Here is a 15,000-nt window from a genome sequence, read left to right as displayed (position 1 = left end):
ACTAGTCCCTGAATCACTAGTTACATATGGCTGTAGATACCGTACACCACTAGTCCCTGAATCACTAGTTACATATGGCTGTAGATACCGTACACCACTAGTCCCTGAATCACTAGTTACATATGGCTGTAGATACCGTACACCACTAGTCCCTGAATCACTAGTTACATATGGCTGTATACCGGTCCCTGAATCACTAGATATGGCTGTAGATACGTACACCACTAGTCCCTGAATCACTAGTTACATATGGCTGTAGATACCGTCCCTGACACCACTAGTCCCTGAATCACTAGTTACATATGGCTGTAGATACCGTACACCACTAGTCCCTGAATCACTAGTTACATATGGCTGTAGATACCGTACACCACTAGTCCCTGAATCACTAGTTACATATGGCTGTAGATACCGTACACCACTAGTCCCTGAATCACTAGTTACATATGGCTGTAGATACCGTACACCACTAGTCCCTGAATCACTAGTTACATATGGCTGTAGATACAAGCTCAACAATCACATTTCTATACAAACTCTACGGTTATTAATATGGAATAATACTCATATTACATTCTGTTACTGTGGGGACTAACCTCAGACCAGGGCTATATCCATTCTGTTACTGTGGGGACTAACCTGAGACCAGGACTATATCCATTCTGTTACTGTGGGGACTAACCTGAGACCAGGACTATATCCATTATGTTACTGTGGGGACTAACCTCAGACCAGGGCTATATCCATTCTGTTACTATGGGGACTAACCTCAGACCAGGACTATATCCATTCTGTTACTATGGGGACTAACCTCAGACCAGGACTATATCCATTATGTTACTGTGGGGACTAACCTCAGACCAGGGCTATATCCATTCTGTTACTGTGGGGACTAACCTCAGACCAGGGCTATATCCATTCTGTTACTGTGGGGACTAACCTCAGACCAGGACTATATCCATTCTGTTACTGTGGGGACTAACCTCAGACCAGGACTATATCCATTCTGTTACTGTGGGGACTAACCTCAGACCAGGACTATATCCATTCTGTTACTGTGGGGACTAACCTCAGACCAGGACTATATCCATTCTGTTACTATGGGGACTAACCTCAGACCAGGACTATATCCATTCTGTTACTGTGGGGACTAACCTCAGACCAGGGCTATATCCATTCTGTTACTGTCGGGACTAACCTCAGACCAGGACTATATCCATTATGTTACTGTGGGGACTAACCTCAGACCAGGACTATATCCATTCTGTTACTGTGGGGACTAACCTCAGACCAGGGCTATATCCATTCTGTTACTGTCGGGACTAACCTCAGACCAGGACTATATCCATTCTGTTACTGTGGGGACTAACCTCAGACCAGGGCTATATCCATTCTGTTACTATGGGGACTAACCTCAGACCAGGACTATATCCATTCTGTTACTGTGGGGACTAACCTCAGACCAGGGCTATATCCATTCTGTTACTGTCGGGACTAACCTGAGACCAGGACTATATCCATTCTGTTACTATGGGGACTAACCTGAGACCAGGACTATATCCATTCTGTTACTATGGGGACTAACCTCAGACCAGGACTATATCCATTCTGTTACTGTGGGGACTAACCTCAGACCAGGACTATATCCATTCTGTTACTATGGGGACTAACCTGAGACCAGGGCTATATCCATTCTGTTACTGTCGGGACTAACCTCAGACCAGGACTATATCCATTATGTTACTATGGGGACTAACCTCAGACCAGGACTATATCCATTATGTTACTATGGGGACTAACCTCAGACCAGGACTATATCCATTATGTTACTGTCGGGACTAACCTCAGACCAGGGCTATATCCATTATGTTACTATGGGGACTAACCTCAGACCAGGGCTATATCCATTATGTTACTATGGGGACTAACCTCAGACCAGGACTATATCCATTCTGTTACTGTCGGGACTAACCTCAGACCAGGACTATATCCATTCTGTTACTGTGGGGACTAACCTCAGACCAGGACTATATCCATTCTGTTACTGTCGGGACTAACCTGAGACCAGGACTATATCCATTCTGTTACTATGGGGACTAACCTGAGACCAGGACTATATCCATTATGTTACTGTGGGGACTAACCTCAGACCAGGACTATATCCATTCTGTTACTATGGGGACTAACCTCAGACCAGGACTATATCCATTCTGTTACTATGGGGACTAACCACAGACCAGGACTATATCCATTATGTTACTATGGGGACTAACCTCAGACCAGGACTATATCCATTATGTTACTATGGGGACTAACCTCAGACCAGGACTATATCCATTCTGTTACTGTGGGGACTAACCTCAGACCAGGGCTATATCCCAAACGGCACCCTATTCCCTATATAGGGCTCTGGTCAAAAGTAGTGCACTATATAGGGAACAGGGTGCCATTTTGGGACGTAGACTGAGCTTTGGCCTGGAGAGGCCGATCATGGCCAACAGCAGAGCAGCAGTGAATCATGGGAACACCGACTGACTCCCTAGGAACTCTAGAGAGATGGGACTGCTGGGAGATGAGAGGATAGGCTGGCCCAGTTCCTAACACATGGTTCAGGTTAGAGCTCCCGCCTAGATGCTATAGATCAACAGTGGAGCTGGCCCACTGCAGCAGGGGTGGAGGGATTGAGAGATAGAGGGGTGGAGAGATAGAGGGGATGGAGGGATGGAGAGATAGAGGGGTGGAGAGATAGAGGGGTGGAGAGATAGAGGGGTGGAGAGATGGGGGATGGAGGGATGGGGGATTGAGGGATGGAGAGATAGAGGGTGGAGAGATGGGGGGGATGGAGGGATGGAGAGATAGAGGGATGGAGAGATAGAGGGGTGGAGAGATGGGGGGATGGAGAGATAGAGGGGTGGAGAGATAGAGGGGTGGAGAGATAGAGGGGTGGAGAGATGGGGGATGGAGGGATGGAGAGATAGAGGGGTGGAGAGATGGGGGATGGAGAGATAGAGGGATGGAGAGATAGAGGAGTGGAGAGATGGGGGATGGAGGGATGGAGAGATAGAGGGGTGGAGAGATGGGGGATGGAGAGATGGAGGGGTGGAGAGAGATGGGGATGGAGGGATGGAGAGATGGAGAGATAGAGGGGTGGAGAGAGATGGGGGATGGAGGGATGGAGAGATGGAGAGATAGAGGGGTGGAGAGAGATGGGGGATGGAGAGATAGAGGGGTGGAGAGATGGGGGGATGGAGGGATGGAGAGATAGAGGGGTGGAGAGATAGAGGGGTGGAGAGAGATGGGGGATGGAGAGATAGAGGGTGGAGAGATGGGGGATGGAGGGATGGAGAGATAGAGGGGTGGAGAGATGGAGGGATGGAGAGATAGAGGGGTGGAGAGATGGGGGATGGAGGGATGGAGAGATAGAGGGGTGGAGAGATGGAGGGATGGAGGGATGGAGAGATGGGGGATGGAGGGATGGAGAGATAGAGGGTGGAGAGATGGGGATGGAGGGATGGAGAGATAGAGGGGTGGAGAGATGGGGGATGGAGAGATGGGGGATGGAGGGATGGAGAGATAGAGGGTGGAGAGATGGGGGATGGAGAGATGGGGGATGGGGGGATGGAGAGATAGAGGGGTGGAGAGATGGAGAGATGGAGAGATGGGGGATGGATGGAGGGCTAGATGGAGGGGAGGGATGGAGAGATAGAGGGCTAGAGGAGATGGAGGGATGGAGAGATGGGGGTGGAGAGATGGGGGATGGATAGATAGGGGATGGATAGATAGAGGGGTGGAGAGATGGGGGATGGATAGATAGAGGGATGGATAGATAGAGGGGTGGAGAGATGGGGGATGGAGAGATAGAGGGTGGAGAGATGGGGGATGGATAGATAGAGGGATGGATAGATAGAGGGGTGGAGAGATGGGGGATGGAGAGATAGAGGGGTGGAGAGATGGGGGGATGGAGGGATGGAGAGATAGAGGGGTGGAGAGATGGGGGGATGGAGGGATGGAGAGATAGAGGGGTGGAGAGATGGGGGATGGAGGGATGGAGAGATAGAGGGGTGGAGAGATGGAGGGGTGGAGAGATGGGGGGATGGAGAGATAGAGGGGTGGAGAGATGGGGGGATGGAGGGATGGAGAGATAGAGGGGTGGAGAGATGGGGGGATGGAGGGATGGAGAGATAGAGGGGTGGAGAGATGGGGGGATGGAGGGATGGAGAGATAGAGGGGTGGAGAGATGGGGAGGACAACACTCACTCAGAGCAACAGTGACTATATTATATGGCAGGTTGTTTTAAACTAACCCTGCCTGCCTGCCTGCCTGCCCGCCTTTCTGTCTGTCTGACTGTCTCACCTGTCGGGGCTCCTTGTTGCTGCAGGGTTCCATCTTGACCTTTGACCCGGCAGTAAAAGCTGTGATGGCGAGACACAGGTCCTGCTGGCGTAGGAGAGGCTCCACCAGCTGCCATCTCTGAGAGAGCGAGAGCGAGAGAGAGAGAGAGGCAGAGAGAGAGAGGCAGAGAGAGAGAGAGAGACAGAGAGAGGCAGGGAGAGAGAGAGAGAGAGAGAGACAGAGAGAGGCAGGGAGAGAGAGAGAGACAGAGAGAGAGAGAGAGAGAGAGAGAGATATGTTTATTGTTTATTGAACTTTATATATTCACTTTATATATTATCTACCTCACTTGCTTTGGCATTGTTAACACATGTTTCCCATGCCAATAAAGCCCTTGAATTGAATTGAATTGATATGGGTAGTTTTCTTGGACCAATATCAACACGTAACAATGCATCCCAGCATTAAGGCCGTGAGCAAAGCCATTATATTACCCAGCACACAGCTCTTCACGACGACAGAGAAAAAAAGGACGGAGGTCTGACTGCCTTCTGAGGATTCGTCGGCGGTCCAATTTTTATTTTACCTTTATTTTACTAGGCAAGTCGTTGCTGAACGACGACATCATCAACATATCGGCAGGATAGAACAGCGGTGTCTGGTAAGACAAGCAGAGGCGGACTATGCATATTTTTAATTTTAATTTTATTTCACCTTTATTTAACCAGGTAGGCTAGTTGAGAACAAGTTCTCATTTACAACTTCGACCTGGCCAAGATAAAGCATAGCAGTGTGAACAGACAACACAGAGTTACACATGGAGTAAACAATTAACAAGTCAATAACACAGTAGAAAAAAAGGGGGAGTCTATATACACTGTGTGCAAAAGGCATGAGGAGGTAGGCGAATAATTACAATTTAGCAGATTAACACTGGAGTGATAAATGGTCAGATGGTAATGTACGGGTAGAGATATTGGTGTGCAAATTAGCAGAAAAGTAAATAAATATAAACAGTATGGGGATGAGGTAGGTAAAATTGGGTGGGCTATTTACCGATAGACTATGTACAGCTGCAGCGATCGGTTAGCTGCTCAGATAGCAGATGTTTGAAGTTGGTGAGGGAGATAAAAGTCTCCAACTTCAGCAATTTTTGCAGTTCGTTCCAGTCACAGGCAGCAGAGTACTGGAACGAAAGGCAGCCAAATGAGGTGTTGGCTTTAGGGATGATCAGTGAGATACACCTGCTGGAGCGCGTGCTACGGATGGGTGTTGCCATCGTGACCAGTGAGCTGAGATAAGGCGGAGCTTTGCCTAGCATGGACTTGTAGATGACCTGGAGCCAGTGGGTCTGGCGACGAATATGTAGCGAGGGCCAGCTGACTAGAGCATACAGGTCGCAGTGGTGGGTGGTATAAGGTGCTTTAGTAACAAAACGGATGGCACTGTGATAAACTGCATCCAGTTTGCTGAGTAGAGTGTTGGAAGCTATTTTGTAGATGACATCGCCGAAGTTGAGGATCGGTAGGATAGTCAGTTTTACACGGGTAAGGTTGGCGGCGTGAGTGAAGGAGTCTTTGTTGCGGAATAGAAAGCCGACTAGATTTGATTTTAGATTGGAGATGTTTGATATGAGTCTGGAAGGAGAGTTTCCAGTCTAATTTACAGTCTAGCCAGACACCTAGGTACTTATAGATGTCCACATGTTCTAGGTCATCATATATGTAAACAACAGCTGGTGCACGATATCGAAGAAAGTCTCGAGGTTTTCCTCGCCTGAGGTAGAGTATCTCATGATAAGCTGTAGACTACACTATCTACCTAGAGCGTTTTCATCTGTATTTTTAGTAGATGTCTACACACCCTAGTGGTGGGTGATGATAATGACCTGCCCCTAGTGGTGGGTGATGATAATGACCTGTCCCTAGTGGTGGGTGATGATACTGACCTGCCCCTAGTGGTGGGTGATGATAATGACCTGCCCCTAGTGGTGGGTGATGGTACTGCCCCTAGTGGTGGGTGATGATAATGACCTGCCCCTAGTGGTGGGTGATGATAATGACCTGCCCCTAGTGGTGGGTGATGATAATGACCTGCCCCTAGTGGTGGGTGATGATAATGACCTGTCCCTAGTGGTGGGTGATGATACTGACCTGCCCCTAGTGGTGGGTGATGATAATGACCTGCCCCTAGTGGTGGGTGATGATAATGACCTGCCCCTAGTGGTGGGTGATGATAATGACCTGTCCCTAGTGGTGGGTGATGATACTGACCTGTCCCTAGTGGTGGGTGATGATAATGACCTGTCCCTAGTGGTGGGTGATGATGATAATGACCTGACCCTGTGGTGGGTGATGATACTGACCTGTCCCTAGTGGGTGATGATAATTACCTCCCTAGTGGTGGGTGATGATATACCCTAGTGGTGGGTGATGATACTGACCTGTCCCTAGTGGTGGGTGATGATAATGACCTGCCCCTAGTGGTGGGTGATGATAATGACCTGTCCCTAGTGGTGGGTGATGATACTGACCTGCCCCTAGTGGTGGGTGATGATAATGACCTGTCCCTAGTGGTGGGTGATGATAATGACCTGTCCCTAGTGGTGGGTGATGATAATGACCTGTCCCTAGTGGTGGGTGATGATAATGACCTGTCCCTAGTGGTGGGTGATGATAATGACCTGTCCCTAGTGGTGGGTGATGATAATGACCTGCCCCTAGTGGTGGGTGATGATACTGACCTGTCCCTAGTGGTGGGTGATGATAATGACCTGTCCCTAGTGGTGGGTGATGATAATGACCTGTCCCTAGTGGTGGGTGATGATACTGACCTGTCCCTAGTGGTGGGTGCTGATAATGACCTGCCCCTAGTGGTGGGTGATGATAATGACCTGTCCCTAGTGGTGGGTGATGATACTGACCTGCCCCTAGTGGTGGGTGATGATAATGACCTGCCCCTAGTGGTGGGTGATGATAATGACCTGCCCCTAGTGGTGGGTGATGATAATGACCTGCTCCTAGTGGTGGGTGATGATAATGACCTGCTCCTAGTGGTGGGTGATGATAATGACCTGCTCCTAGTGGTGGGTGATGATACTGACCTGCCCCTAGTGGTGGGTGATGATAATGACCTGCTCCTAGTGGTGGGTGATGATACTGACCTGCCCCTAGTGGTGGGTGATGATAATGACCTGCTCCTAGTGGTGGGTGATGATAATGACCTGTCCCTAGTGGTGGGTGCTGATAATGACCTGCCCCTAGTGGTGGGTGATGATAATGACCTGTTCCTAGTGGTGGGTGATGATAATGACCTTCCCCTAGTGGTGGGTGATGATAATGACCTTCCCCTAGTGGTGGGTGATGATAATGACCTGCCCCTAGTGGTGGGTGATGATACTGACCTGTGACTGCGGCCTAATCGCTCCAGTGCCTCTACACTCTGCCAGACCCAGGCTGTCTGCACCAAGGCTCTCCAGACACAGTCCTCCCTGCCTCAACACACTGGACACTGCATCCTGCTCGGGGATCCTGGGGGGAGAGGGTCAGGGAGAGGTAGAGAGAAGTAGAGGGAGAGGTAGAGAGAAGTAGAGGAAGGAAGGAAGAGACAGAAAGAGAGAGAGACAGAAAAAGAGAGAGAGAGAAAATGGAGGAAGGAAGAGAGAAGTAGAGAGAGAGAGAGAGAGAGAGAGAGAGAGAGAGAAAATGAAGGAAGGAAGAGAGAAGGCGAGGGAGAGGGAGAGAGAGGGAGAGAGAGAGAGAGAGAGAAAATGAAGGAAGGAAGAGAGAAGGCGAGGGAGAGGGAGAGAGAGGGAGAGAGAGAGAGATAGAGAGAGAGAGAGAGGGAGAGAGAGAGAGAGAGAGAGAGAGAGAGAGAGAGAGAGAGAGAGAAAATGAAGGAAGGAAGAGAGAGAGAGAGAGAGAGAGAGAGAGAGAACTTTATGATTGTATTGCTGAATAAATGTATATCTGTATATTTCTATATCTGTATATATGTTTTTACTGTTTTAATCGTATTTACTTGGGTGAGTTTGATCCCAAATGTATTCATGAATAACACTTGAAAGTGAACAGAGAAACAGGGGGTAAGAGAGAGTGAGAGGAAGATATGATGGAAGAGATGGGCTGTGTTAACGCTACTCCATCAAGTCCTTTCATCTGTTGCCGGGGAAACAACACAACAACAACAACAACAACAACAACAACAACAACAACAACAACAACAACACAGGCTTAGAAAAGTGTCAGTGGTATTACACACTGTACAGTGTAACACAGAGTCGTTGAGTTGCCAGCCAGGAGAGACAAAACATGTAGCTCAAAAATCATCAGTAACGAGACTGTTCTCCCAGCAGTATCGAGACTGTTCTCCCAGCAGTAACGAGACTGTTCTCCCAGCAGTATCGAGACTGTTCTCCCAGCAGTAACGAGACTGTTCTCCCAGCAGTAACGAGACTGTTCTCCCAGCAGTATCGAGACTGTTCTCCCAGCAGTAACGAGACTGTTCTCCCAGCAGTATCGAGACTGTTCTCCCAGCAGTAACGAGACTGTTCTCCCAGCAGTAACGAGACTGTTCTCCCAGCAGTAACGAGACTGTTCTCCCAGCAGTATCGAGACTGTTCTCCCAGCAGTATCGAGACTGTTCTCCCAGCAGTATCGAGACTGTTCTCCCAGCAGTATCGAGACTGTTCTCCCAGCAGTATCGAGGCTGTTCTCCCAGCAGTAACGAGACTGTTCTCCCAGCAGTATCGAGACTGTTCTCCCAGCAGTATCGAGACTGTTCTCCCAGCAGTATCGAGACTGTTCTCCCATCAGTAACGAGACTGTTCTCCCAGCAGTAACGAGACTGTTCTCCCAGCAGTATCGAGACTGTTCTCCCAGCAGTAACGAGACTGTTCTCCCAGCAGTAACGAGACTGTTCTCCCAGCAGTAACGAGACTGTTCTCCCAGCAGTAACGAGACAGTTCTCCCAGCAGTATCGAGACTGTTCTCCCAGCAGTATCGAGACTGTTCTCCCAGCAGTAACGAGACAGTTCTCCCAGCAGTATCGAGACTGTTCTCCCAGCAGTAACGAGACTGTTCTCCCAGCAGTACCGAGACTGTTCTCCCAGCAGTATCGAGACTGTTCTCCCAGCAGTATCGAGGCTGTTCTCCCAGCAGTATCGAGGCTGTTCTCCCAGCAGTAACGAGACTGTTCTCCCAGCAGTATCGAGACTGTTCTCCCAGCAGTATCGAGACTGTTCTCCCAGCAGTATCGAGACTGTTCTCCCATCAGTAACGAGACTGTTCTCCCAGCAGTAACGAGACTGTTCTCCCAGCAGTATCGAGACTGTTCTCCCAGCAGTAACGAGACTGTTCTCCCAGCAGTAACGAGACTGTTCCCCCAGCAGTAACGAGACTGTTCTCCCAGCAGTAACGAGACTGTTCTCCCAGCAGTAACGAGACTGTTCTCCCAGCAGTATCGAGACTGTTCTCCCAGCAGTATCGAGACTGTTCTCCCAGCAGTATCGAGACTGTTCTCCCAGCAGTATCGAGACTGTTCTCCCAGCAGTAACGAGACTGTTCTCCCATCAGTAACGAGACTGTTCTCCCAGCAGTAACGAGACAGTTGGTTCTTCCATGGAATTGCTCGGCTTTGTTACTTTTGTAATAAAGTCTAATTGAATTTACAAGTTCCAGTATCTGTGAAATATTTGATTCAATATTCCACAACAAACAAAGGTGAACCCACTTAATAGATAACGTGTTTCTAGTCACCCTTGCTGACACCATAGTGAGGTATTGAAATCAGTCACCCTAGCTGACACCATAGTGAGGTATTGAAATCAGTCAGATGTTGTGTTTCCTAGATACTGTGTTTCCTAGATGTTGTGTTTCTTAGATGCTGTTTCCTAGATGTTGTGTTTCCTAGATGTTGTGTTTCCTAGATGTTGTGTTTCCTAGATGTTGTGTTTCTTAGATGCTGTGTTTCCTAGATGCTGTGTTTCCTAGATGCTGTGTTTCCTAGATGTTGTGTTTCCTAGATGTTGTGTTTCCTAGATGTTGTGTTTCCTAGATGTTGTGTTTCCTAGATGTTGTGTTTCTTAGATGCTGTGTTTCCTAGATGTTGTGTTTCTTAGATGCTGTGTTTCCTAGATGCTGTGTTTCCTAGATGCTGTGTTTCCTAGATGTTGTGTTTCCTAGATGTTGTGTTTCCTAGATGCTGTGTTTCCTAGATGCTGTGTTTCCTAGATGTTGTGTTTCCTAGATGTTGTGTTTCCTAGATGTTGTGTTTCCTAGATGTTGTGTTTCCTAGATGTTGTGTTAGCCAGTAGAGACTGTCTGGTTAGCCAGTAGAGACTGTCTGGTTATCCAGTAGAGAGAGACTGTCTGGTTAGCCAGTAGAGAGAGACTGTCTGGTTAGCATGAGGGAGAGACTGTCTGGTTAGCCAGGAGAGACTGTCTGGTTAGCCAGTAGAGAGAGACTGTCTGGTTAGCCAGTAGAGAGACTGTCTGGTTAGCCAGTAGAGAGAGACTGTCTGGTTAGCCAGTAGAGAGAGACTGTCTGGTTAGCCAGTAGAGAGAGACTGTCTGGTTAGCATGAGGGAGAGACTGTCTGGTTAGCCAGTAGAGAGAGACTGTCTGGTTAGCCAGTAGAGACTGTCTGGTTAGCCAGTAGAGAGAGACTGTCTGGTTAGCCAGTAGAAAGAGACGGTCTAGTTAGCCAGAGAGAGAGACTGTCTGGTTAGCCAGTAGAGAGAGACTGTCTGGTTAGCCAGTAGAGACTGTCTGGTTAGCCAGTAGAGACTGTCTGGTTAGCCAGTAGAGAGAGACTGTCTGGTTAGCCAGTAGAGAGAGACTGTCTGGTTAGCCAGTAGAGAGAGACTGTCTGGTTAGCAAGTAGAGACTGTCTGGTTAGCCAGTAGAGACTGTCTGGTTAGCCAGAGAGAGAGACTGTCTGGTTAGCCAGTAGAGAGAGACTGTCTGGTTAGCCAGTAGAGACTGTCTGGTTAGCCAGTAGAGAGAGACTGACTGGTTAGCCAGAGAGAGACTGTCTGGTTAGCCAGTAGAGACTGTCTGGTTAGCCAGTAGAGAGAGACTGTCTGGTTAGCCAGTAGAGATTGTCTGGTTACCCAGTAGAGACTGTCTGGTTAGCCAGTAGAGATTGTCTGGTTAGCCAGTAAAGAGAGACTGTCTGGTTAGCCAGTAGAGACTGTCTGGTTAGCCAGTAGAGAGAGACTGTCTGGTTAGCCAGAGAGAGAGACTGTCTGGTTAGCCAGAGAGAGAGACTGTCTGGTTACCCAGTAGAGACTGTCTGGTTAGCCAGTAGAGATTGTCTGGTTAGCCAGTAAAGAGAGACTGTCTGGTTAGCCAGTAGAGACTGTCTGGTTAGCCAGTAGAGAGAGACTGTCTGGTTAGCCAGAGAGAGAGACTGTCTGGTTAGCCAGAGAGAGAGACTGCCTGGTTAGCCAGTAAAGAGAGACTGTATGGTTAGCCAGTAGAGAGAAACTGTCTGGTTAGCCAGAGAGAGAGATTGTCTGGTTAGCCAGTAGAGAGAGACTGTCTGGTTACCCAGTAGAGACTGACTGTCTGGTTACCCAGTAGAGACTCTCTGGTTAGCCAGTAGAGAGAGACTGCCTGGTTAGCCAGTAGAGACTGTCTGGTTAGCCAGTAGAGAGAGACTGTCTGGTTAGCCAGTAGAGACTGTCTGGTTAGTCAATAGAGAGAGACTATCTGGTTAGCCAGTAGAGAGAGACTGTCTGGTTAGCCGGTAGAGAGAGACTGTCTGGTTAGCCGGTAGAGACTGTCTGGTTACCCATTAGAGAGAGACTGTCTCCTCTTACCTTAGTTCAGGGTAAACGTTCTCCATATACCAACGGAAGGACTTGCAGTTCAGTTTGCGTCTCAGAGTCAGACGCTCCGCAATGCTGCCAAAGGCCTTGCCCTGCGCTGAGGGCCTCGCTGAGTAGTAGTACTGTTTATACTCATCCATCCACACCTCTGCTGCTCGACGTGTGTTCCTGACATCACACACACACACACACACACACACACACACACACACACACACACACACACACACACACCTGGTCAGGTAGGATAATAACACAGCAGCATTGTGTACAGAGAAAGGCAGACAGTACAGAGGAAGGCAGACAGTACAGAGGAAGGCAGACAGTACAGAGGAAGGCAGACAGTACAGAGGAAGGTAGACAGTACAGTACAGAGGAAGGCAGACAGTACAGAGGAAGGCAGACAGTACAGAGGAAGGTAGACAGTACAGTACAGAGGAAGGCAGACAGTACAGAGGAAGGCAGACAGTACAGAGGAAGGCAGACAGTACAGAGGAAGGCAGACAGTACAGTACAGAGGAAGGCAGACAGTACAGAGGAAGGCAGACAGTACAGTACAGAGGAAGGCAGACAGTACAGAGGAAGGCAGACAGTACAGAGGAAGGCAGACAGTACAGAGGAAGGCAGACAGTACAGAGGAAGGTAGACAGTACAGTACAGAGGAAGGCAGACAGTACAGTACAGAGGAAGGCAGACAGTACAGAGGAAGGCAGACAGTACAGAGTGGCTGGCTCTCTAGTCCAGCCTTTTTCAAACATCTCCTCTGGGATCCCCAGACATCATTTCTTGTAGCCCTGAACTTACTCACCTGATTCACGTAGTCCAGGGCTTGAAGATTAGTTGACAAATTGAATCAAGTGTTCTAGCTGTGGAATAGTTGAAATACATGAAACAGCTGGGGGTCCCAGAGGAGAAGTTGGAGAATGGCTGGGGTTCCCCGAGGAGAGATTTGAAAAGGGCTGCTCTGTCTGGACTGAAAAGTTCATAGCAGAGCGTAGCCCAGACCACTCACTTGATGTATGTGAGAGCATTGCCCTCTGGGAAGTCGTAGGGATGTCGCTTCCTGAAGACGTGTCCCACCCTGCTGCAGGGCAGAATCTCCAGGCTCCCACCACACATCCACACCCTGAAGGACAGCTCTGAGGAGGGAGGGACACAGTATGTAAAGGGAAACCCTAACCCTAGCCCTAACCCTAACCCTAAACCCTAACAGAATCTCCAGGCTCCCGCCACACATCCACACCCTGAAGGACAGCTCTGAGGAGGGAGGGACACAGCGCAATTGGAAAGTTTTCAGACCCCTTCCCCCTTGTTACCTACCTAAAATGTTCCTCCTCAATCTACACACGATACCCCATAATGACATCCCAATACCCCATAACGACATTGCTTTGTCATTATGGGGTATTGTGATGTCATTATGGGGTATTGTGATGTCATTATGGGGTATTGTGATGTCATTATGGGGTATTGTGATGTCATTATGGGGTATTGATGATGATGAAAAAAACTATTGAATCCATTTTAGAATAAGGCTGTAACAGAACAGAATCTGGGAAAAGTCAAGGGGTCTGAATGCGTTCCGAATGCACTGTATATTCAATATGTAGGAGATTATACACACACGTAGACACACACACACACATTGTTTATATTTTATATATGTGTCAACACGAACACACACAGTCTGGTCTGCCAACACACATCCCCACTCTGAGCGACAGCTCTGATATAATATAACTTTTCCTGACAGCTCTGAAGAGTGACACCAGGACAGACAGACACAGACAGGATATACAGAGAGAGACACCATTAACGTCCCGAGCTTCTTGCTCTGACTGATGTGTACCAGATGAAGTATACGGCCAACTCTGCTAATGAGGGCTAATGCAGATCAGACAAGTAGTTCTGTTGGAGGACTCAGTGTGAGATGCCTCTTGTTCAGTTCTAACAGACAAGCTCCACCAGATAAAGGCAAAATGATAGAATTTACTTTCAAATAACGGGCATGATGATGATCTGCCATTTGAATCCTGATGTGATTGTGTTACTGTCAACATACAGTGGGGCAAAAAAAGTATTTAGTCAGCCACCAATTGTGCAAGTTCTCCCACTTAAAAAGATGAGAGAGACCTGTAATTTTCATCATAGGTACACTTCAACTATGACAGACAAAATGAGGGGAAAAAATCCAGAAAATCACATTGTAGGATTTTTTATGAATTTATTTGCAAATTATGGTGGAAAATAAGTATTGTCAAATGAATATCGTTTTGAAGCTAAGCCCAGGTCTGCACGCCACATAGTGTTGGTATCTCTGAGGTCCTACTTGGCGGTTGTGAAATATTGTCGGCCGGTGATTGTCAAGCATCTCCTGGATTCCACTCAGCCTACAAGACACTGATGCAGACCTTTGGAACGTTAAAAAAAGTCTAATAAATCCATGTAATATAGTCTACATCTTCACAATAAATCCATGTAATATAGTCTACCTACATCTTCACAATAAATCCATGTAATATAGTCTACCTACACCATCACAATAAAACCATGTAATATAGCCTACACCATCACAATAAATCCATGTAATATAGTCTATCTACACCATCACAATAAATCCATGTAATATAGTCTACACCAACACAATAAATCCATGTAATATAGTCTACCTACACCTTCACAATAAATCCATGTAATATAGTCTACCTACACCATCACAATAAATCCATGTAATATAGTCTACACCAACACAATAAATCCATGTAATATAGTCTACCTACACCATCACAATAAATCCATGTAATATAGTCTACCTACACCTTCACAATAAATCCAT

The 15,000-nt window shown here is 47.8% G+C and overlaps 1 protein-coding gene across 1 annotated transcript; it reads right to left on the bottom strand.

Moving 5' to 3' along the window:
* Window positions 1–4,354: 4,354 nt before the first annotated feature.
* On the bottom strand, window positions 4,355–13,303 carry LOC135566770 (polypeptide N-acetylgalactosaminyltransferase 16-like; the record flags this gene model as incomplete). The annotated part of the gene is made up of 4 exons (XM_065014388.1): window positions 4,355–4,471; window positions 7,737–7,863; window positions 12,156–12,332; window positions 13,177–13,303. Coding segments are annotated over 4 exons (548 nt in total), but the record flags the coding sequence as incomplete, so codon positions are not given.
* Window positions 13,304–15,000: the final 1,697 nt, after the last annotated feature.

This window comes from Oncorhynchus nerka, unplaced genomic scaffold, assembly GCF_034236695.1.
Source record: "Oncorhynchus nerka isolate Pitt River unplaced genomic scaffold, Oner_Uvic_2.0 unplaced_scaffold_3408, whole genome shotgun sequence".
NCBI lineage: Eukaryota > Metazoa > Chordata > Actinopteri > Salmoniformes > Salmonidae > Oncorhynchus > Oncorhynchus nerka.
This window is presented reverse-complemented; position numbering and strand designations above follow the sequence as displayed.